Source organism: Ictidomys tridecemlineatus, chromosome 10 (genome assembly GCF_052094955.1).
Source record: "Ictidomys tridecemlineatus isolate mIctTri1 chromosome 10, mIctTri1.hap1, whole genome shotgun sequence".
Taxonomy (NCBI): Eukaryota; Metazoa; Chordata; class Mammalia; order Rodentia; family Sciuridae; genus Ictidomys; species Ictidomys tridecemlineatus.
The window spans coordinates 125,129,011-125,152,692 of record NC_135486.1 but is presented as its reverse complement, the minus strand read 5'-3'; the positions used below and the strand labels follow the sequence as shown (position 1 = coordinate 125,152,692).

Here is a 23,682-nt window from a genome sequence, read left to right as displayed (position 1 = left end):
ACAGGGTCTCACTAAGTTGCTGAGGCTGGCTTTGAACTTGCAATCCTCCTGCCTCAGCCTCTCCAGCTGCTGGGACTACAGGTGTGCTCAGTACAGCCATTTTGGAGCCTGGCAGTTTCTCGAAGGATTAAACAGAGTTACTTTAAGACCCAGCAATTGTATTCCTAGGTGTTACCCAAGAGAAATGTTTGTAGCAATCGCATTCCTACCAAAAAAAATGAAACTCAAGTGTCTATCCACTAACAAATAGAGAAACAAAATGCTAAGTGTTCATGGAATGGGATATTATTCTGCCACAAAAAGGAATAAAGTACTACAACACGGAAAGAAGTACTGCTATATACTCCAAGATTGGACAACACTGTGCAAGACAGGTATGATGGGGCACTCCTGTAATCCCAGAGACTCTGGAGGCTGAGGCAGGAGGATCCTGAGTTCAAAGCCAGCCTCAGCAACTCAGTGAGGCCCTAAGCAACTTAGTAAGATCCTGTCTCAAAATAAAAAATAAAAAGGGCTGGGGATGTGGCTCAATGATTAAGTGCCCCTGGGTTCAATCCCTGGTACGAAAAAAAAAAAAAAGTACTTTCGTGTTGGGAAATAAAGATGTATAGATAGAGCTACAGAATGAAAAAATAAAATAATAAAGCCTCAAAGACTGGGCAGAAGTCTGCTGCAGTGCTTTCTTTATACACTCACATATACATTTATAACATGTACACATATACACATATGTTTCAAAGTGGCCTTGTGTAATTTTTATAACAGTTTTTCAGAAAAAAAAAAAGAATTGCACAAGAAGTCAATTGATAAAATAAGCATTTATTCAGAGGGCATAATGCTGTGAAGAAACTCCCAAGACCAGCTTGAGAGGAGGAGACCACGGCTGACCCATGGTCGAGGGGAACAGATCTCAGCACTTCCCACCCGGCAGGCCTGTGCTCCGACCCGTCAGAGCGTCAGGGCAGCTGGCAGAGGAAGTCATGCAAAGGCAGGGCCAGGACCCCTGACAGGGAGATCCCCAGGGTGTCAGAGATACAGGCGGCTGCCATGGCAAATTCTCGGTGCTGGTCACTGGTCTGGGAGAGCAGAGACAGGGGGAGGGGGTGGTAAAGCTAGGGGTCTCTGCCCTGGACTCCCTCAGAGGGACCCCCCACAGCCTTGCTGGCTGGTACTGACCTCCAGAGCAATGTTGTGGAAGGTGTTCACGTAGGCCGCGCCCCCCAGGAGCCCCTCGTAGAGGATGATCAAGAAGACGATGTAGATGCTCGGCAGGAAGGTCAACAGCACATCAGCCAGTAGGAAGGCCAGGTTGAGGCACTGTGGGCACAGGCGGAGGGAGGTCAGTGTGCAAGCAGAGCAGGGCCAGAGGGAGGCTGGGCCTCTCATCCAGTGGCCCCCATTTCTGGGACTCACTGGGGAAGGACAGAGATGACAGGCCTGAATAAAATCCCATTACCCAGCTGCACCCACAGACCCGGATCCGGGGTAGGCCTTTGCCCCACCCTCTCTCCAGCACCCTATCCACCTGTAGGCCGCACCCCTCTTCCCTTGGCTCCCATCGCTCCTACTGCCTAGAATGCTATCCCACCTTCCATCACTTGGAATCTCAGTTTAATCAGGGCCACGGTCCCTCCCATGACTTCACTTCCTTCTTCCAAGGGCTCCTTGAACTGAGCCTTCCCCTCCCCATTTATCAGTCTGAGACCTGTGGTCTAGGGAACTCTTGGCAACATCCAGAGGGATCTTTGGTTGTCACATCTGGGGTGTTCCCCTGGCATCAAGTGGGTAGATCCTAGGGATGCTGCTAAATACCCTACTGTGCACAGGATAGCCCCCCCACAACAGAGAATTACCCAGTCCCCATGTCAAGTGTGCCGAGGTGGAGAAACCCTGTTTAGATGTTTCCAATTCTTTTAGGAAAACTCCTTGACCCCCATCTGAAGGTGCAGGTCCCTCCTTTGTATCCCAGTCAATCAGTAGGATCCCTGAGGGCCTTGTTAAATATGCTCCATGCATGCCTCCCCCTAAGAAGTCCTAATTCAATAAGGATGAGGTGGCAATACATGATTTTGAGCCCTAATTCTATGAAACAGCCTTGGCTAAATGTATACCTCAAACCATAAGCTACATGTTTCAGCAGCATCTAGATGAACCCTGAATTGCAAATGTTGATACCACAATTTGGAACTTTGTGAGTACAAGCCCTGAGCTGGCAGCACTGCTCAGACAAATAAGGAAGGTGGTTAGAGAATATTTATAAGTCGTTGTCATATCAAAGAATAATCTATACTTCTGTATCTTGTTATTATAAAGTTGAATTCTTAATTTTTTGAACTGGGGTTTGAACCAAGGAGCACTTTACCACTTATTTATACCCCCAGCCCTTTTTATTTTGAGACAGGGTCTTGCTAAGTTGCTGAGGCTGGCCTTGAACTTGCGATTCTCCTGCCTCAGCCTCCCAAATTGCTGGGATTATTTGTGTATATCATGGTGTCCAGCAGTTCTTAAATTTTAAGGGCAAAGGATGGCGGGGTGCAGTGGCGCATGCCTGTGTAACCCCAGCAGCTAGGGAGGCCGAGACAGGAGGATCACGAGTTCAAAGCCAGCCTCAGCAAAATGAGACCCTGTCTCATTTAAATTGTCTTGTTAAATTGCTGTCATGTTAAATTGTCCTGTCATGTTAAATTGCTTAGGGCCTTACTAAGTTGCTAAGTCAAAAGGTTACCAATCTTAGTAAATAATTGAGACCCTATCTCTAAATAAAATACAAAATAGGGCTGAATATGTGGCTCAGTGGTTGAGTGCCCCTGAATTCAATCTCTGGTACCTCCCTGCAAAAATATAAGGGCAAAAAATATTCCTTTAACATGTGTTATATATTCCTTATCTGAAATATTTGGGCTTACGTCTGGAAGTTTTTCAGATTTCAGATTTTTTTAGATTTTGGAATACTTGCATATGGTATATTTTTGGGAGATGGAATGCATATCTAAACACAAAATTCACTTGTGTTTCAGATAAACCTTATACACACTGCCTGAAAGTAATTTGATAAAGTATTTCTAATAATTTTGTGCAATAATTTTCCTGGTATAGGGATGGGGTTGTGACACAGTGGTTAGAGCACTTGCCTAGCATGTGTGAGGCCCTGGGTTCAATCCTCAGCACCACATAAAAATAAATAAAGAATCATCAACTAAAAACAAACAAACAAACAAAAAAACACACCACTTCCTGGTATAGAATTTTCTATTTGTGGTTGAGCCTCCATGCTCAAAAACTGGCAAATTTTGGAACAATTAAGAGTTTCAGATTACGGATGTTCAGCCTGAAGTGGAAGGTTTATTTTATTCAATTAATTAATTAATTAATTAATTTTGGGTACTGGGGATTGAACTCAGGGGCACACAACCACTGAACCACATCCCCATCCCTATTTTGTATTTTATTTAGAGAGAGGGTCTCATTGAATTGCTTAGAGCCTCGTCCTGGCTGAGGCTGGCTTTGAACTCACAATCCTCCAATCTTAGCCTCCCTAGCCACTGGGGTTACAGGTGTGCACCACTAAGCCTGGCCCTGGAAGGTTTATTTTAACAATTACCTTCAAGTGGGGGCTGGGGTTGTGGCCCAGTGGTAGAGTACTTGCCTGGCATGTGTGAGGCACTGGGTTTGATTCTCAGCACAACATAAAAATAAATAAAGGTCCATTGACAACTAAAAAAACTATTAAAACAAATGAACAAACAAACAACAACAACAAAAAACCCAATTATGTTCGGGGCTGTAGACTTGCATTTTGAAATAATGAGTGCTGGTCATGTCACACTCCTTTGATTACACCATAGATAGAGAATGGTGTGTGTTCGCTAAAAACTACAGGTGACTATTTGCCAAGGATAGTTGAATTTGGTCACCAGAAATTATTTCCTAAAATAGGTAACCCTTTGACTACAAGGTCACTGATTTTATCATAATTAACATCCAGAATGAAAAGAAAACTGTACATTTTCCTGTATGTAGAAATATTATTTGAAATCTTGTCTCTTTCCCAGCAACTCAGGCAGCTGAGGCAGGAGGATCCTGAATTCAAAACCAGCCTCAGCAACTTAGCAAGGCCCTAAGCAATTTAATGAGACCCTGTCTCAAAATAAAATATAAAAAAGGGATGGGGATGGGGCTCAGTGGTTAAGTGCCTCTGGGTTCAATCCCTAGTACCAAGAAAAAAAAAAAGAAAAAGAAATACTGTCTCATTGAATAAGTGCCTCTAACTGATTAAAACACAACACAAAATCTTGCCCTACATTATTCTTCTCAGCTCTATTTCTAATAACTACTCTGAGAAATAGATGCTGACCCATATCTGGTTTATTTATTTTTTAGTTTCTGCAGTGCTGGAGATCAAACTCAGGGCCTTGCACATGCTAGCCAAATAAGTTCTCTACCACTGAGCTCCCACTCCTCCACATCTGACTTACAGATGAGGAAACTAAGGCTCAGAGAGGTTCAGAGACCTGTCCTGAGTCACACAGCTACTGAGTACAGAATCTGGGATTTGCACTCAGGTTTGCCGGATTCCTGGGGACACATATTGTACGTGGGACCCTTGCGGACTTTGGTCCCTCTGCTTAGAAATGTTAGTGCACAATAAACACTTCCTGATGAAGGAAGCAGCAGGGCCTGGGGAAGCTGGGAGCCGAGGTGGGAGTGGGGGCCGGGAAGGGGCTTGGTACCTGCAGCAGGGCCAGGACCCAGATGAAGCGGATGTGAAAGCAACGGAGAGAAGAGCGGGAGGCGAAGACGCCAGCCTGGTACAGCATCTGGTACCTGAGGTGGGGGGCAGGGAGCAGGAAGCCCCTGAGTGCCAGCCAGGCAGGGCCGCCCCGTCACCCCAGATACCCGTCGTCAAGGGGACCTCCCAGCCCACTGGGAGGGTGTCCCCCTGCCACCTTCCCTTCTGCCTCTCACCAGCGATACTGCTGAGCATGACTCAGGGATGTGTTCCGGAAAAACAGAAGCTCAAACTGCAGCAAAGAACCAGACAGGAGAGATGGATGCGGACGGCGGACCAACTGCCTCTTCCACGCCCCTCCCAACACCCCTCACTCACCAGTCCCTGGTTGATAAAATACTCGGCAAAGTAGACCAGCACCAAGGGCACGATGTAGCACAGCAGACCCTGGAAGAGTTGGCAGGTGTAAGCGGAGGGCTGGGGAAAGTCACCAACCACGGGGCACACACTATAGCCACCACTCAGACCTTGAACACCATCCACCTTTCCTGGAGGGACAGGTTCCAGCTGGAGCCTGCAGGGGACAGGGAGAGAGAGACAGAGGAAGTCAGAATACTGAAGACTCAGCCAGGGGCACCAGCCAACCCAGCAGAGTGGACACACTTAGATGGCACCATGATGCAACTCAGAAGTGCTTAACGTGGCCGGGCATCGCGGCACTTGCCTACAATGCCAGTGACTCAGGAGGCTGAAGCAAGAGGCTGGCAAGTTTGAGGACAGCCTGGACAACTTTGCGAGGCCCCATCTCAAAAAATAAAAAGGGCTAGGGAAGACATAAAACCATCAGGTATTTATGTGTGTGTGTGTGTGTGTGTGTGTAGGGGGGTTCTGGGGTTGAACCTAGGGGCACTCTACCATTGAGTTACACCTCTAGTCCTATTTATCTATCTATTTATTTGTTTTTGTGGTGCTGGGGATGGAACCCAGGGTCTCATGCATGCTAGGCAAGAACTCTACCACTGAGCTGTACCCCTAGCCCTCTTTATTTTTATTTTGACACAAGGTCCCACCGCGAAGTTGTCTAGACTGGCCGTGAACTTGCGATCCTCCTATCTCAGCCTCCTGAGTTGCTGGGATTACAGGTGTGTGCTACCATGTCCAGCTTCACATTCTCTATAATCACAATTAAAAAAAAAAAAAAAAGGCTGGGTATGGGGGGCTGGGTATGGTGGCGCACACCTGTAATTCCAGCAGCTCGGGAGACTGAGGCAGGAGGATCACAAGTTCAAAGCCAGCCTCAGCAACTTAGTGAGGCCCTAAGCAACTCAGCAAGACCTTGTCTCTAATAAAATACAAAAAGAGACTAAGGGGTGTGGCTTTGGGTTCAATTCCCAGTACCAAAAAAAATAAAAATAAAAAATCTTGGTACAGCAGTACTGGAACACTTGTCTAGTATATTCTATTCCCAGCACCACACACAGAGAAGTTAGCCAGGGGCAATGGCACATGCCTGGAGTTCAGATACAGAGGAGGCTGAGGAGAGAGGATCACTTGAGCCCAGGAGTTCAAGATCAGCCTGGGCAATATAGGGGGAATCCCATCTCAAAAATCAAAGAAAAGGACACTAGCTGAAACCTCTTCATATCTCTGTGTACAGATGCTCATCTGCATACTCCACCCCTGCCTTGCTGGCTCTTCTGCTCCTAGAACATCCAAGCTCATTCCCACCACAGGGCCCCAGCTCCCCATGTTCCCTCTGCCTAGAACCTGTTCACCTAGACAACCTATCAATCAAGTCTCAGCCCAAACATCTCCTCCAAAAGGCCTTCTCTGAACTAGAACATTCTCTAAAGGACAACACCAATCCTTCCCTGCCTCCCTTCAACTGCCATTGCATCATATCACTGTTTTACGTCCTTCCGTGCTTATCAATCAATATATGAAAATAAAGATAACTTTGACTCGCTGGTTCCCTTATGAACTGTCTCATTTCCTGTCTTGAGCATTCACTGTCCCCAAAGCAGTCAGAATGTCTGGCACAGCCAGTACTTAGTAAGCAGCTCTTGGCCCAAGTTTTGACTGGAACCAACCCGACCCAGCCGCGTCCTGTGCCCACTGCAGAGAGGAAACGAGGAAAACCCCAATGCAGAAAGTGCCCTCGTGGGGGCCTGCACCTCCTACCTGGCTTTGACTCTGAGGTTTCCGAGCCTATGAGGGGCTGTCGAGCTGCAGTCTCCGCCTCGTCCTCACCTCCAGGGTCCTGGGGCTCGGGAGATGTGAGCAACAAGAAATAGCTAAAGAGTGAGCACAGGGAGGACAGTCAACAAGCCCTGTAGGGCTGGCAAGGACTCCCGAGGCCAGGAAGGCCACCCCTTTCCAGGGCACACCTGGTATGCGTAGGCTTCCAATGATGGGGAGCTTCAGGTACCCCATTTCCGTGCTGCAGAGCCCCTATTATGGACAAATGCCTCCTTCCAACTACCCAAGGCCCCTGGATGCTTGCTGCCCCTCTCTAAGCAGGCGGTTCCTTCCCATTCTAATGACGGCTCTAGGTATGGCCTACTCCATGGGGACTTTGTCTAGGCCAGAAATTCCCAACCTTTGCTCACTTAGGCTCTGGCTTCATGTTATCTGCTATTTCTCCATTCTTCCTATGTGTAATTTTTTTTTTTTTTTTTTTACTTAACATTTCCTTTACATTGATTGCTTTTTTCTCTACCTGGCCTTGTTCTAAGCTATGAGCTGGGAGGTCACAGGTTCAATTGGCTCATTACAATTGTTTCCTGATTCTTATGAAAACATATGCAGAATAAAGTCCACCCTTGTCCTACTAGAATCCTCTTGGGGACCACACTGTGCCAAATGCTTCACACGTGTCCCCTCGTGGGAATGTGAGAACTACCGCCATTTGATATGGGGGAAACCGAGGGTCAGAGGAGCGAAGGAACTTGTCGAATGTCACACAGGTAACAAGTGGCAGTTCCGGGACTCAAGAACTGGAATAGCAGTATCTACACCTGTCAGGATACAAAATCCACACTCCTGCCAGACACAGTGGTTCATTGCCTAGAATCCCAGTGACTTGGGAGGCTGAGGAAGGAGGATTGCGAGTTCAAAGCCAGCCTCTGAAACTTAGCAAGGCTCTAAGCAACTCAATGAGACCCTGACTCTAAATAAAATATTAAAAGGGCTGGGGATGTGATTCAGTGGTTAAGCACCTCTGGGTTTAATTTCTGGTACCAAAATAAATTTTTAAAAAAATCTATTATCCTTCTCAACAAAAATTTTGGGATCTGAAGATTGGGATATGATCAAGTCCTGCCCCCTCCCCTCTTTCTTCCTTCCAGCCCAGGACTGCTCACCTGGCCAGCAGCAGGGCAGGGATCCCCAGCATGGACAGCAGGGTGTGCTGTGGGGAGAGGCCAGCCTGGGTGAGGCCCAAGTAGGACAGTGCCCCCAGCAGTCCTGCTCCCCCAGTGCCTGAGGACCACCAGGAGATCACAGCCCTGGGAAGGAGAACACAGGTGCTCTCAGGAGGACCGAAGTCAGCGGGGAAATGGCCTCTGTCCTCACTCTCTGCCATGTTGCTTACCTGGGGTAGAAGGCAGTGAGTGAGAGGAAGGTGACCTCCCCCAGACCTGATGAGATGCTGGCCAAGACCACACCTGGGAGGAGGACAAGCACAGAAGTGGCCCCAAAGCCCCAGTTCCTGAAGGTGCTTGAGCATGGCCTTGTGTGTATCAGCTCAGAGGAGCTAAGTCAGAGCTCTTGGAGAGGCTGGGTTCAGCTATGAAGTAGAGCTACCCCCCTTCTCTGCATGTCCTCTTGCAGAGAATGGTACCCAGTTATGCAGCCAGGAGTGGGGAGGACCCTCCCTGTCTCCTCCACCCCCTGTGGTGGTGTGTTTGGCAAACCCTGCTCAGTTCAACCTCCATCAATCCTCCCACTTCCACTACCTACCCCCTCCAAGTAGCCCTGCCTCCCATTTCCTGCTTGTGGCAGCCCCAGAAGGCTTCTGTGGGCTGCAGAAATAACCCCTTTCCTCTGGGAAGCTGGGGAGACCGCCCCATACACCACCCCGCTGAGGTTCCTCTGGGCCAGTTCACTAGACATGGAACTGGAGACTCACCGCACAGGCTGATCGCCACTGAGTGAGAAAAGGCAACCAAGATAAAGCTGCCTGCAGAACAAGCCCCACTGACGAGCACCCGGGGGCTAAGGGCGAATGGAGAAAGGGGAAGTGGAAGGTCAGCCTCCTCCCTTGGCTCTGCGGCCTCCTGCCACTCCTCCCAGCTCTCTGATCATGCCTGCCCTTTCTCCCTCCACCCCCCACTCAGACCTGTAGGGCAGCAGATGAAGGCCTAGAGGAGCCAGCAATTTGATGATGAGGGTAGGGAGGATGTCAGCCAGGAGCACTGCCTGCAACAGGACAAGAGAGTGAGACTCCAGACCTTCCTAGGGACAATCCTCCCCAACAAGTGGCCAAGGGAAGAAAGGAGGCAGCCAATGAGACCTGCTACAAGTACAGACTCTGGAATCAGACAGATCTGGATTTGTGTGTGTGTGTGTGTGTGTGTGTGTGTGTGTGTGCGCGCGCGCATGTGTGTTTGTTTGTTTAGGGGGTCCCTCCCTCCCACCCAATCAGGGAAGTGGGGATGCTTACAGTACCTAACTCGTAGGACTAGCTTGCGGATTACATGAGTTAATATGTGCCACTCATGGGAAGAGCCTCGTAACAAGCAGTCTCAATAACCGTAATCATAACAATCCCAGCTATGTGCCAAGGGGTTCACGGTGGGGGACCAGATGGATACTCACAGCTGTGGAGAGAGAGTTGCAGTCGAATCGAGATGAACTATTGTGGGGGATGGGCATTGGGCTTGGGTCTACCTGATGGGAGAGAAAAAAAGCTTTTCACCTAGGGAGGAAGGAGGGTAGACATGGCCCCAGTCCCAGCTCAGCTCTAATTTGAAAGATGGAACCAAATTCCCTGTTGGACCTACAAAGTGGTAGCTGCTCTGTTTGGATAGGGCATGTACTTCCAGCTCACTATAGCCAACTGGGGGCAATTTTAACCTCCAGGGTATTCTTGTCAATGTCTAGAAACATTATTGGCTGTCACTCTTGTTTGTCAGGGGTATGCTATTAGCGAGTAGTAATTAGAAGCACAGGATGCTGCTAGATATCCTACAATGCACAGGAGAATCCCATAGCAAACAATCACCAGCTTCAGGTTAAAAACCCAACCATAGCTGGGCCTGGTGGCGCACGCTTGTAATCCCAGCGGCTTGGGAGGCTGAGGCAGAAGGATTCCAAGTTCAAAGCCAGCCTCAGCCATTTAGCGAGGCCTTATGTAACTCAGCAAGACCTTGCCTCTAAATAAAATATTAAAAAAGGGCTGGAGATGTGGCTCAGTGGTTAAGCACCCCTGGGTTCAATCCCTGGTACCAAAACCAAAACAAAACCAAAAAAACCTAGCCATAAAACTAGGCATGCTAGCGCACACTGGTGATCCCTGTGACTCAGGAGGCTGAGGCAGATGAATCACAAGTTCTAGGCCAGCCTCAGTTAACTTAGGGAGACCCTGTCTCAAAATAAAAAGGGCTAAGAGTGTGGCTCAGTGGTTAAGAAAGAAAGAAAAAAAGAAACACTGCCATAAACTATAGTCCTCCCTAGCCATTTGGCACCTATTGATCTCCTAAGGACCTTCCCTGACATAAGTGCCAGGAAGACTAGGAACTTAAGCCCCCTTGCCCATGGGCCACTTTATTTCATGAGTTTCTCAAGTGCGGGACTCTGGTTAGTCCTTTCCACAGGGACTAACCATGGTGGTGGCAGAAGTGGAGAGGGACGCACTCACATGGCTCTGGTTCCCAGAGGCTCTCTCCTGTCTAAGGATGTCGTGGGCCGCACTGAGCATCACCACGTAGGAGAAATTGTTGCAAAGGCCCAGGAGCCTGGAATGAGCAGGACAGATCTTCACTTACTTTCCTGCCTATGATCTTTTCTTATCTGCACCCTTCACCAAATCCCATCTTCTTTCAATGTCAGGGTTAGAAATACAGGTTTGGAGATCAGAGACTTGGGTTCACTTCCAAGTTCCCATGGCCCCTTTCAGAAAGCTATCTTTTAATATCCTAGGCCATTTTTCAACCACTGATGCCTGTAGTACAATAAAAATATCCCAGAGTTTGAAATCCAAAAGACCATTGTGGTCCCAAGTCTGCCACTTCCTTTTCAGGTGTCTCAGTCCAACTCATGTGTAAAATGGGAATATAAATTCCTCACCTGACTACCTCCCCAGGGTGCTATAAAGATTAAAATAATGCCCAAATCATTTGTGGTCCATGTCTTCACTTACTTTCAACTTCCAAAGTTGTGCTCATTGATAGGAAAGAAATTTGGCCCAGTGTCAAGAGTTTTCATGTGTCCTTTTCACAAACCTGTGATGTGGCTCTTTCTATTTTACTATTGAAGAAACTGAAGCTCAGAGAAATCAAGTCACTCTTCCAAAGAGTTACATGGTAAGCCTCTTCCAACCCAACCTGCCACCCAAGTCCTCCACAGTTAACTCATTAAGTTAAATGTGTGACACATATAAAAACTCAAATTGAGCAATAACTGTACCATTTATAGGAACTTTTGAAATCAATATCATGCTTTCACAGTTCTACTTTCTTGAGAAAAGAGATTACCAACAGCATTTGAAAAAAATGCTGAAAACATGGATAAAAGATATATATAACCTCAATCTATTTTAATGCATCTGGGTCAATTTCATTGAAATATTCAAAGAACTAAAAACTTGTGACTTAATGGGGTAAGCTAATACTAGCAGTACTTCCCAAGGCTCAGTATCTGAATGCTTTTGGAAGGTGCATGGATGATCTTGTAAAAAGTTTTAGCAGTGATCCATTTATTTGAACGTGCATTAGCAAAATATTGGTTTTCTATTTGAAGTAGTGGCTTAGCTTTCTTTCTTTCTTTTTAATACCTGAATTTTAAAATGTTGAGACTGAGGCTGAATTGGTTGGAGAATATGAAGTGAGTGATCTTACAGATGGTACTGAAAATCTTGGCTCATAGGTGAAGATGGTAAGCAAACGAGTGGATTTTCGAAAATTCACAGGCAGCTTCCGGACAAACCAGTTAACTCAGTAAATATTTGAGGATTCAGCTTCTTTGTGCAGTTCAACTTTTCTCCCCCATTTCCTGCTGCTGCATTTTTATTTTAGCTGAGCTCTTAGGCCACTTACCAAAAGCCCACCGCATTCTTCCAATGGGCACTTTGAGGCTCCAACAGAGGGGCTTGGGGCTCAGAGGTGGTCTCCTCCCCTGTGAATTAGAAGAACACATGACCCCTCCCACTCTCAGGTGCACGACTACCTTGCGAGGGTCTTTCCCCAGACGAAGCCAGCTTCCAAGCCCCTAGGATGTCCACAAGGCTGAGGAAGTCACTCCCGACGGGGCGGGCCGTAAATACTCACTCTCGGAATCCAAAAGGCGCCACCTGGAGCCCTCACAGCCTCCCATGGCATCAAGTTCAGATGCCCCGAAGGGTTCAAAGTCAGCGAGTTGGCTCTGACCGGGTGGCAGAGGGTCTGTGACAGGTGACATTGGTTAAGGCCCTATTGCCACACCTAGCTCCGGCTGCCTGCTGTGTTCGCGCCACAGGATCCATCAGGAGATCCCAAGGTTCCGTCACACGCCCTCCCACTCCCCACCACGCCCCACGTGTCGGACTCCGCCTCTGTCCCCTCTAAAGCAGGCGGGAGGGGGGGAGCGGGCGCCGAGGCCTGTACCTTTAAGAGCAGCAGAACGTTCCGCACCGAGGAGCCCCGGCAGGTTGGTGGGTCACGTGACATCACCCGCAGGTTCCCCCATCACGTGCTCGGAGGTCCTCCCTACTTCCGGGCCCTCCTCTTGCCTTGGCTTTCGGCCTTTTCAACTTCAGGGCGTGAGAAAGGTAGAATCCAGGGGAGCCTTGGCACCGCTGGTTTTAAACTGGAGCGGGTGGGGGCCAGGGAGAGCCGCGATTATCGGTCTCGAAAGCCGTGGCCGAATTCTGCCAGCACTCGTCATGGCGCGGGCGGCTTCAACCCTTTTCCAGCCGCCCTCGCTTGCCAGGAGCAAATATGGCCACCCAGCCCTCCCCTACCTCACCCCCTGGGAGCCATTGTTTGGAAGCAAAGAGAGCCAAACTCCAGTCACTCATTTCTATCTGATACCCTTACATACTGTTTTAGAAACCTAAAATAAAGATAATAGCCAACTATGAGGATTTCCTGAATTATCTATGGACACCATCCAAGGCCTTAAGAGATACTCTTTCCCCTGTTATCCTAGTATCAAAAATACCACATTAGTATTTCAACCCCTGCGTTTACAGATGAGAAAACTGAGTTACCATAAGAAAAAAAGTTAACGACTAGCACATAACATTAGACCTTAGAGACCCATTTAGCAAGAAATAGAGCGCAGGGGCAGGGGTTGTGGGTCAAGTGGTAGAGTGCTCGCCTATGTGAGACAGTGGGTTGGATCCTCAGGTCCACATAAAAATAAAGTTATTGTATCCACCTAAAACCAAAAAAAAAAAAAAAAAAAAAAAGAAATAAGAGTGCAGAGGCAGAGCGTCATTGGGCAGACCGCTGCTGGATTCCCGCTCCATCAGAGGTCCTTAGATTCTAAGTCCTAAGATTCTGATTCTGTGATCTCACCCAATTGCCCTAGAAAATTAGGAAAGTGGGGCTTGGCAGGGGAGAGGGGGAGGCCACTTCATATAGTCTCAAATAAGGAGTCATTCTCTTACCTTCCTCTAGGTAAAGCAGAATCCTTGCTTTTCTTCATCGTGTCCTTCCCCTGTGAAAAACTCTGTTACGTCTTGCAGCTGTCTGTGCCCATCTCTACTAGCTCTTTCCCACCACCAGGCCTTCAGACTGCTGTTTGAAACGTGCCCCTTGCGATGTGCTTCCCAGATCACGCAACCAATGAGAAATGAGGTCCTACTACCCCTGCAGAGCTCTAGAAATTCTGCAGCATTTCCTACAGGGTTCCTGCCCTCAGGGAACTCACAGGAGTGTGGGAGGTAGATGCAAATGAGCACGGTACAAAGTTAGTCAAGTCCTTTTTGCAAGAATAAGCATGGATGAGGGGATGAGTGGAAGAGCCACCAACCAACCCTTTATGCCCTAGGGAAGCATTAATGACTTGGAATTGGGAAGCCAGAGCTCCCACCAGCCCTTTTCACTCCTCCGCTCGGTCCCTGGACAAAACAGGAACTAGAAACCCTGGCTTCCTCTCTCAGAAAGGCTGTGGCTTGGGGCAGACGGAAATGGCTGAGGTGTGAATTCAAGACCTGAGTCACTCCTCTGCAGTTGCCACACGTCCCTTCCCCCATCCCCAATTCTGAGGTCCCTTGCTCCCACTTCTTTCTTTCGTTCTCACCCTTTGCGCTTTAAAACTCCGAACGTGCACCTGTGACCCACAGGTGACGCACACCCATTTCCCCACCTGGGGTGGAGATTGCTGTGGCCCTGGGGAAGGTGGGCAGGGCCTGGGGATGCGTCAGGGAGAGACAGGGGAAGAGGAAGTGTCTTAGGTCCTGGGGAAGACTGTCTTGTCTTGGTGGGTGGGGACTGCCATTTGTCAGCTTTCTGGACACACAGAAACACACAAGATGGACTTCCTCCGGCTACACCTCCCTGGGCTGCATCAGGCCTTGAGGGGGGCACTGGTGAGAGGGGCAAAGAGATGCCAGAGACTTTCACCCCATTCTCTGTGTCTTCACCTCCTCCCTTTGAACCTCTCCTCAGATTAGAGGTTCCTTTCACAGGGCCAGGCAGTTTCCTTGACCAGTTCTTTCTGGGCTTTAATCTCCTACTTCCCACAAGTGCATCCAACACCCTCAGTCTAGGAACCTTCTCATTCCTTCTGCAGATCCTGTTCTCCCTGTCTGCCCAGATCCCTAACCCGTCTGCCTTACTCTGGGCTCCTCTGGCCCAGGGCCCCCAGGGAAGGGGCCGGGCCTGGCCTTCGCTGCATGCCTTGACCTTCTCCACTCTTTTCCTCTAGGATTCCTTCAGTGCCTTTTTGTCCTACCTCATAGGAGATGAGGTCCCCACTGTTCAGCAGGAGGCACAGGTAGCCAAAGAACTGCAGGAGGTAGCAGCAGGAGAGCCAGAGAAGACTGTAGAGGAGGAAGCCCAGGAGGCCCTGGAAAGCCTTAGAGACCGCCAGAGCCAGGGGTTTGGGAAGCCAGGAGAGCCTGGAGAGGCTGGGAGATGCCCAGAGGGAAGCTCTGCTGCAGAACAGACCTGGGGCTGGGGAAAAGGTAGCTCCCAGGGCTCTCAAGCAGATAGACAGGACACTGAGACCCGGGAGGCAGCCAGGGCTTCCGGGGACCAGGAGCCAAGTACACCCCTGGAGGCTGGGAAGAAGTCTGAGGCAGGGTCCAGGGCTCAGCAAGACAGGAGCGGTCACTCCAAGGAAGGACAGGAGCCTGGTGAGCAGGAAGTGAGCAGAGGGGAGACACCGAGACACTGGGAACATGAGGAGGAGGAGGAAGAGGTCAGGGTGACAGAGCCAGGGATGGCCAGAGGGGTGGAGTCAGAGTGGACCTGGCACCGAGAGCCTGAGGTGAAGGCGGGCAGTAGCGGGCAGAAGGTGGCAGGGGACAGTGGGGAGACAGAGCAAGTGGTTTCCGAGGCAGCTGCAGAAACTGAAAACTTTGAGGTCAGAGGGCCTGAGAGGGAAGAAGAGGGGGTGGTAGTGGTGAGGAATGGCCAAAGCATAGGGACACAGGGGACAGGGGTAGAGTCTGAGGACTGGGCAGCCTTGGGCAGAGAAGAGGCCAGAATAACCTCCTCAGACAAGGAGCAGATCGCGGCAGCTTTAGCCAGGGAAGAGTCTGACCTCCCAGGAGTCAGGGAGACCGAATATGGGCCAGTCCCAGGAGAAAGGATCCTGGAAGTTCCTGGGATCAAGATTGAAGAAGAGGAGAAGGGAGAGACTGAAGTGAAGCTTTTCCCCCAAGAGACCCAGGTCCTGGGCACTGAGGCAGTTGAGGGCCAGACAGCAGGGAGGGAGGCAGAAGGCCCCGAGTCAGAGGAGGAGGCAGGGGAGGGCTTTGAGGGGGACATCGATCAGCACGGGAAAGAGGCCGAGGGGAGGCAAGATGAGCAGATCAGGGCTGATGGAGCTCGTCCAGAGGAGGAGGTACAAGCCAAGGAGGACTGGGAGGAGGAAGGGAGTTGCCTGGTCACAGAGGCTGAGCTGGCCCTGGACAAAGAGGCTCGAGGTGATGATGACTTGGAGGCAGCCCCAGAGGCCAGGCCTGATGAAGAGTTTGTTGAGGAGAGAAGTAAGGAGGCTCAGAGGAGCCAAGAAACATTGGAGGAGGAGTGGGATGACCTCAAATTCAAGGTCACCAAAGGCCAGGAGCCTGAGCTGATGGGAGGTGTCTTGACCCCAACAGAGCAACCTGAGGAAGGACAGGGGGTTCAGGAAGAACTCGGGAGAGTTTCAGACCTGAGGACAGAGGAGATGGAGGGGAGGCTGGAGGAACATTCCAGGCACATGGGGTCTATAGATCCTGAGGTCCCTGAGGGAGAAGACTTGGAAAACCAGAGGAGAAGGGACAGGGAAAGTAGTAACATCCAGGAGGAAAAAACAGATACTGAAGATGGGGAGGAGGAGGCTACTGGAGGTCAGGCACTGGAGGCCAAGGCCAAAGGAGGCTGGGAGTCTGACTTGTCAGAGATCCAAGGATGTGCAGCACAGGAGGGGGAGGGCTTTGTAGCAGAAAACCAGGAGCTGCAGGAAATTCAAGGGGAAGAGGCAGAGAAAGACCAGTCACCAGGAGAAACAGAGGCCAGAGAAACTAAGGATAGTGATGTGGAGGCCTCAGGACCATCGGAGGCAGACCTCACATCCAGGGGAGGCTGGAGGCTGGAGGAGGCAGCTCTGGGCCTCCAGAACCAGGAGGATGCACAGACCAGTTCTTTGGCTCCTGAGATTGTGGAGGATGAGGCAGTCCTGGTTGTGGGGGCTGCTGGGGCTGAGGAAGGGCCAGAATTCCAGGAGTCTGGGGCAGTTTGGGTGGGGGAGTATGGGAGAGGCTGGAACTCAGAAGGGAGAGAGGAGGCTGAGGGAGAGGCAGAGCTGGTGGAGGCTGCAGAGGGAGGGAACCGAGGTGGGCAGGATTTGGGCCTAGAAGGCTCAGCAGGGGAGGAGGTGACTGGCAGAGATGGTGAAGCAGAGGCTTTTGAGGCCAGGGCTGGAGATGAGGCAGGGGTGGGGGGACCTGCCACGGCAGAAGGAAGTGGTGGGGTGGAGGGCGTTACCTCAGGCTCCCAGGCAGCAAGAGCAGAGGGCACTGAAGCCAAAGTGGAGGCTGAGGGGCTCCTGGGAGAGCAGCTGTTGGAAGAGGCTGGGGGCTGGCAAGCCGGAGAGCAGGGGACAGACAGTGAGGGGCAGTGTGGGGACCACCACCCTGAGGGAGAAGGACAAAGGCTGCCGCCTGTGGAGGACTCTGGGACTGGAGGCCAGAGGTCAGAGGCCAAGGAGACTGATCCAGAAGGCCTGGAGGATGTGCAAGGCCAAGAGGTGCAGCTGACACAGCAGGGCCTTGTGGAGGTCCTGCCTGGGCCCTCGGACACTGCTGAGGCTGCAGGAAGTGCCAGAGGGGACACTCACGGCAGCTGGTGTGAGGTGAGGGCTCTGGTGGGATCCAGGGGGGACAAGCCCCATCTCTAGAAGCCAGCCCACTGAACTGTCCCCCTGCTCCCTTGCAGGCCTTGCTTCCTGGGCCCCTCCTGGATGTCTCTGCCCCAAGGAGCCGCGCCCTCCTCTCCCGAAGCTCCTCACAGCGTCGCTCTCGGCCCTCTTTCCGGCGAGTCCAGGCCTCCGAGGAGCCGGAGGACCCTCCTAGCCCTCAGCCCGAGGAGGGACTGTCAGCCCCCGAGCAGAGGCCACTCCAGCTGGAGGAGGCCCCAGAGCCAAGCCCCCCGAGACCTGAAGGGACCCCAGTGCCAGCCAGGAGAAAGACTTTGGGACTCGGGTAGGCACAGGGGCACTGGGCTGGGATAGGGTGGAGGCTGTGGGCCTCTGAGGACCAGCTCCCATGCACCTGTCTTCCACCTCCAGGTTTGGCCTGGCACACCCGGGCATGATGCAGGAGCTGCAAGCCCGCCTGGGTCGGCCGAAGCCCCAGTGATTGAGACCTGACCCGGCTGAGCTGGACTGTGAGAGTCACAGGGCTCCCCGGGGACCTGCTCACCCCTGACTCTCTCTGCCACCTGGATGCATTCTTCCCACCCTCGGGGCCTGGGTTTCTGGGTGTGTCCTTCATGGAGTGAACATAACTAGACATCTGTGAAGGCCATGAACTTGAAGAATCTGACTCTAGACCTCCCATGCCACTGGGACTGCCTCTCGTGAGTTCCTGTCCCTGTTACCTCCCCAACCTGTCTCAGCTACCCAGAAGACTGCGAGGAGAAGGGGGGGAATTGGAGACTTTTCCCACAGCCTTCCCTCTCTGTCCCCTGCAGCCCTCAACCATACCTGGACCCCTCAGAGAGCCATAGAGGAGGGGAAGCCCACCCACGGGAAAGAGGTCTGAAGGGCCTCGGGGACACCACTTTGGTCTCCAAGGTCGGTGAGCAGCAGGTCAGCTGCCTTGAGTTTCCAAACTGATAGTTCAACTTCGGAACTCTGCTGATTGCTATGGCAACTGCCAATTGAGCAGGTCACAGTGGGGGGAAGGTGGACCAGGACACCCGGAAAACGTAGGAGCAGAGAGGGGTTCTGGGTAACCAGAGGCCACCAGCTCCATTCCAGGTCCTTTGAGTGTCGGACGTCCCTTCTGTGAAAAGATCTTGAAGCAAAGAGAGAGTGAGAGGGCTTTATTAGGCACGCAATGTGGCAGCCTGGCCCAAAGATGAAACAATAAATAAACTCCCTAGGTAATAAATAAATATCTAAGAAATAAATATCTGGCAAGGACTGGAGGGGCTTTAAGTTATTGGGCAGGGTCTGAAGCTAGTCCTGAAGTCCTAAAGAGTGAGGGAAAGGGGCTAAACCATCGTTCCATCCTGGCCGGGATCTGGGTGTTGAGAGCCCCAACTCAGGCCTGGGTGCCCAGCCTTGGACAGCAACAGCAAATCCCGCACAGCCCGGGACAAGGCAAGCTCCAGGGAGCGCAGCAGCTGGTAGGTGTAGAGCAGCTGGGGCCAGGACACCTGGGCCGATGATGCTGGTGCAGAGTCCCCTGGAGCCCCTGGGAGCAGACCCTTCCCCTCCTCCTCCTCCTCCTCCTCTTCCTCCTGGGGCAGGTTGAATCCTGCAGCCAGCACCTAGGAAGACAGATCCGCAGCTCAGACAGTGGGCAGGCGGAGAACCTGAGCAAATCTTCATTCCTTATATGAGCCCAGTGGCTCCTGATGACATCAGTCCCCTGGATAACCCTCGCTTCAGATCTTCCATGTCGTCATCTCACGTGTCTTAACCTGATTTTTTGAGCTTAAGAAGATGGAATTTTGTGGGCTGGGGTTGTGGCTCAGTGGTAGAGGGCTCATCTTGCATGCATGAGGCCCTGGGTTCGATCCTCAGCCCCCACATGAAAATAAAATAAAGATATTGTCGAAATATGATATGTCAAGAGCTTTGTAATGTTTTGAACAACTAATAATAAAAAATAAATAAATAAAAATAAATAAATAAATATTGATGTGCTGTGAAAAAAAATTGTATCCACCTACAACTAAATAAATAGATAGATAGATAGATATAAAAGAAGATAGAAGTTTGGAGCAAGAGGATGCTCACAGAGCTGGGTTGCCCTGGGGATTGGGGTTCTGGAAGTTCCTCCCTGCCATTTTGGATTGTCTCAGCATCAGAAATGGTCAGAGGTAGGGTGCAGCCAGTTTATCTGCTGCTTGTGTTTCCATTCCTTTTTTTTTTTTTAACTTTTTTAGGTGTCAATGGACTTTCATTTTATTTATATGTGGTGCTGAGAATTGAACCCAGTGACTCACACACGCTAGACAAGTGCCCTACCACTGAGCCATAAGCCCAGCCCTCCATTTCCTTTTTATTAAGACTGAAATTTCTATTGCTCTTAGAAATGGTCGGGAGGATCTGGGTGATGTCAGAGAACCACGGGGAGAAGGGCACTGACCTCGCTGCAGGGCCTACCGATGGCAGTCTGTCCTGGGTACGCCAACGCCCTTATCTCACTAAAGACCAACCCCCAAAAGAAAGCAGGGACTTGGGTGGCAGAGCCAGGACCCTGTGTAGGACCCTGTGTGGCTACACCCTCCTGCACATTCTTGTATACTTGCTCAGAGGAGCACCTCCCTCCAGACTCGCCCAACCTGAGGGCAGGGGGTGTTCTGTAAAGCGGATCGGTGAACCTCAGTTTTGTGCATTGGTCTTAGCGGGTCAAAGAGGGTGCGTGGGCACTCTACCTGGAAGCGGAAATGCCACTGCAGGTCCCGGAGATCTAGCTGCAGGGCCCACAGCTGCATCCTCTCTGTGCTGGTCCAGCCGCCTTGCCTCCCCAGGCCTCCCAGCAGGGCATGGAAGGGCTGAAGCATCATGGAGAGGAAGCAGAGTCGCTCTGGGTCCTGTTGAAGGGGAGGGGCAAGGGTAGGTCAAGCATGACCCTACCCAACGCCTGGATCAAGCCCAGGCTCATTCCCGCTCCAGTCTCCTGTTTCTATTGTCAGCCTCATCTCCATCCCCATTTCCTTCCTGTGCTCATCAGACTTCCCACCTCCATTGTCTTTGACCTCTATCCCATCTCCTTTCCTGTCCCATGCCCCAACTCCTCTCTCACCCCGTCCCATACCCATTACTCTTCCTCTGCCACTCCACTCCGCTCTGCCATCGTCCCTTCCTGTCTCCTGTGCACTCGTTTTCATTCTGTTTCCAACCTCTTTCCCACCCTCATTCCCATTCCTGGTCCCAGGTGGGTCCTTCCTCCATATGCATTCTCACCGTCTCCCCATCTCATCTCTAACTCCCATTCCACCAGCCATCTCCATCCCTTCTCCATCCTCCGCCTGATTTTTGCCCTCATCCCTAATCAACCTTTCTTCTCTTCCCATCCAACACCAACTCCATCCCACTCATTCCCAATCCACTCCATTCCCATGCCCGGCTTCACTCTTTTCCCTCTTCCTAATCCTTATTTCCAAATCTCTGCATATCTTTTTTTTAAAAATATTTTTTTAGTTATTGATAGACCTTTATTTTATTTATTTATATGCAGTGCTGAGAACCGAACCCAGTGCCTCACACATGCTAGGCAAGTGCACTACCACTGAGCTACAACCCCAGCCCTCTGCTTCATCTTTGTATCCAACCACACACACTCAGTCTCATCCAGATTCTGTCCCCAAATCAATCCCCAACTTGTCTCTATGCTGCCCTGTCTATTGCCAGCTTCCTGGCCCCGCCCCACCAGCCCCCTTCACTCACGGACAGGTGGCGCCAGGCCTGGAAGGTCAAGGAAACGTTGGGGAGCTGCTCTCCCAGGGGCAGCAGGTCCAGCCTCACTCCTGGTAGCCGAGATTCAGCCTGAAGGGCGAAGTCTGTTAGTGGTGGCCCATGGGGATTGACGGTCTCCTCATCCCTATAGCCAGCTGCATTAGGGAAAACTCACAAAGCGATGAGCCTGGCCCCGGACCTCGGAGAGCAGCTTCTTGGCAAGATGCAGGCTGACCGTGAACTCCCTGCGCAGCTCCTGCAGGCTCACAGGGGGGCTCCCTGGGGGCCTTGGGAATCCCCAGACACCAGCTTGCACCAGGAGTAAGGAGAGCAGTAATAGGCTGAGCCCTGGAGAGACGGGTGGGGAGCAAGATGTGGGCTTGGGAGGAACTCAGAGAAGGAAGGGAATGTGACTTTTCTGAGCCTGTGCACTGTGCAAGCCCCAGTGCAAACTTTCTCAGGTATCTTCACACGGCCCCTCCACAGCATGATGGGGACCACTGAGGCCACCGTATGAAGTCTGCACGAAGTGCTCATTTTTGTAAGCAGACCCAAGGCTGGATCTTGTCTCCCTCCTCACTTCCCTGGCCAAGTGCCTTTTCTGAGTGGCACAACTGGTTGCTGTTAATTCTCTCCCTTTTGCAGAGGAGAATGGGCTCAATGAAGGGGACTGGCCCAAGTTCAGATAGCAGAGACGGGGGTGGGGAGCCAGGGCTGGATTCCAGATCTGTCCAAACATACAGTCCACTTGCTTTCCCCAGGGACCTCAGAGGAGGCAGCTACCTGCCCAGGAGTGGGGACTGTCTGTTCTGCCAAGGATTCCTTGGGCTCAGCCAGGCGGCTCTGATGCCTTGAACTGGCTACCAGGGGCCCCAGGGATGGCATGACCTGTGGTTCTATCCCATGTGGTAAGGCCTCCGCCAAGGCGGGGGTCATTCTGCAGCAGAATCCACCTGGGGCAAGTCTGTGGCATGAGAGTAGGAAGGGCGGGGGTGCTGGGAAGGGAGGGAGGGGGCTTGGCATGGGAGGGGGGCACTCTGTTTCTCATCCTGGTCTTCCTTTGAGCGAGCTGTCTCTATGCCTCAGGCCCCCATCTGCAAAGTGGGGGTCAGACCAGTGGGCATCAGAGGGTGCTTCAAGTCCTATGTTTTCCTGGAAAGAGGGAAGGGGGCCACAGGATGGGTGCCTGGGGCAGAGGGCAGTGTTCAGTGGTTTCTCCCTCGGGTGAGGAAGTCTAGCCATCATGAAGTTACACAATTGCCATCGAAACTCAAACTAAAACAGAACCCCAGTCCATCCCCACTCTTGCTGCTTTCCGGGCCCCTTTCCTGTACCAAGGATAATCTGTAATCCCTGCACACTGCTTCTCAAAGTGCCTCTCAGCAAAGGGTAAGAGGAGTTTCTGGGCCACCCACTTCCCCCCATGGACTTCCAGAGGATGTGGGCCACGCCTAAGATCTCTGGTGTTCTAGTTCCCTGGCTTGGGGGCCACTCTGACCCTCTGGCATCCTGGAGACCCAAGGCAGAAGAGGCTTCTTCCTAGCTCTATGTTGGGGGCCCAGGCCCTTGTGGTATTGCCTCTCCGGATTGATTTGTGTCACCTGAACTTTACTCCTCTTCCTGCCTGAACTCTAGAGTCCCCAGCGGCTCCATACCCTTGTATCTAGTCCTGGGTTCTTGGCTCTGGCCTTTCAAGGCTCGCTCCTCACCCTCAAGCCCTCAGCCCTACCTAGAGGCACCAACTTCTCCTCTGCATACAGCTCTGGCACCAGCCCCTGAGTTCTTTAGCTGCCAACTGCAGATTGGACCTCCTTCCCACCTTTGGACTAAAGACCTGTGTCCAACTCAGGATGCTGGTTCCTTACCCTCAGCCCCCATCTGTGCCAACTCACCCTGCTGCACTTCCTCTGACTGGCTTCAGTTCTCAGTCTCAGCCTCACCATCCACCTCTGGCTCGATTACTTCAAACTTCATGTATCTGCCTCATCCTGGTCCTGGTCAAATTGCCTGTCCAGTCCCTCTCATTCATCCCAGCAAAACTGGCCCGCTTGTTCCCTGCCCTGGACCACAGCCCCGCCCTACTGCCCCAGGCCCCCCCCCCTTACTTATGCCATGGTCAGTCCCAGGCTCCAACGAGCTAGGTCCTTGGTCCTGGCTAAGTTATTGTCCCCATGCCATGGATTCCGTTCCGTCCACACCAGTCAGGCCTTCCCATCCTCTGCCCAGTCTCCCCCAAGCCTCCCGCCCCTCCACTTCAGCCCTGACTTCCAACTCACGCCAGCCAAGGTCGCCTGCCGTCTGGCCCATGTCAGGGCCCAGCCTCTTTGTCCAGCCATCTCCTGGGTAGGGGGGAGTCTTATACTGGGGGTTGCACCCGGTTTCACTTTCCGTCCTACTTGTACTTTCAACTTTGTATTCGCTTTTCGCCACCTCTTGTGCTAAAATAGGGAAATGTAATTTCCCTT

At 51.5% G+C, this 23,682-nt stretch overlaps 3 protein-coding genes across 5 annotated transcripts; 1 reads left to right on the top strand and 2 right to left on the bottom strand.

Annotated features, from left to right (window-relative positions):
• Positions 1–799: 799 nt before the first annotated feature.
• Positions 800–12,777, bottom strand: Cln3 (CLN3 lysosomal/endosomal transmembrane protein, battenin). 3 transcript variants are annotated; one of them, XM_078024113.1, is made up of 16 exons: positions 12,532–12,777; positions 12,217–12,330; positions 11,986–12,064; positions 10,554–10,686; positions 9,548–9,619; positions 9,069–9,148; positions 8,859–8,944; positions 8,322–8,394; positions 8,092–8,235; positions 6,911–7,023; positions 5,257–5,303; positions 5,108–5,176; positions 4,966–5,021; positions 4,731–4,824; positions 1,177–1,317; positions 800–1,076 (listed from the first exon to the last, which is right to left on the bottom strand). In XM_078024113.1, exons 2-16 carry the CDS (start codon positions 12,260–12,262, stop codon positions 957–959), a joined length of 1,353 nt encoding a protein of 450 aa, XP_077880239.1. In that variant the 5' UTR covers positions 12,263–12,330; positions 12,532–12,777; the 3' UTR covers positions 800–956. The 3 variants fall into 3 exon arrangements, with proteins under 3 accessions (XP_077880239.1, XP_077880238.1, XP_013213420.2); XM_078024112.1 differs by lacking the exon at positions 12,532–12,777 and having other exon boundaries at positions 12,217–12,517; XM_013357966.3 differs by lacking the exon at positions 12,532–12,777 and having other exon boundaries at positions 10,590–10,686; positions 12,217–12,513.
• Positions 12,778–14,349: 1,572 nt separating this feature from the next.
• Positions 14,350–19,377, top strand: Apobr (apolipoprotein B receptor). The gene is made up of 4 exons (XM_005323934.4): positions 14,350–14,462; positions 14,801–17,437; positions 17,521–17,786; positions 17,873–19,377. The coding sequence occupies exons 1-4, from the start codon at positions 14,406–14,408 to the stop codon at positions 17,940–17,942; spliced, it is 3,030 nt and encodes a 1,009-aa protein (XP_005323991.2). The 5' UTR covers positions 14,350–14,405; the 3' UTR covers positions 17,943–19,377.
• On the bottom strand, positions 18,616–23,191 carry Il27 (interleukin 27). The gene is made up of 5 exons (XM_078024724.1): positions 23,158–23,191; positions 21,393–21,607; positions 21,209–21,307; positions 20,194–20,352; positions 18,616–19,080 (listed from the first exon to the last, which is right to left on the bottom strand). The coding sequence occupies exons 1-5, from the start codon at positions 23,189–23,191 to the stop codon at positions 18,802–18,804; spliced, it is 786 nt and encodes a 261-aa protein (XP_077880850.1). The 3' UTR covers positions 18,616–18,801.
• Positions 23,192–23,682: the final 491 nt, after the last annotated feature.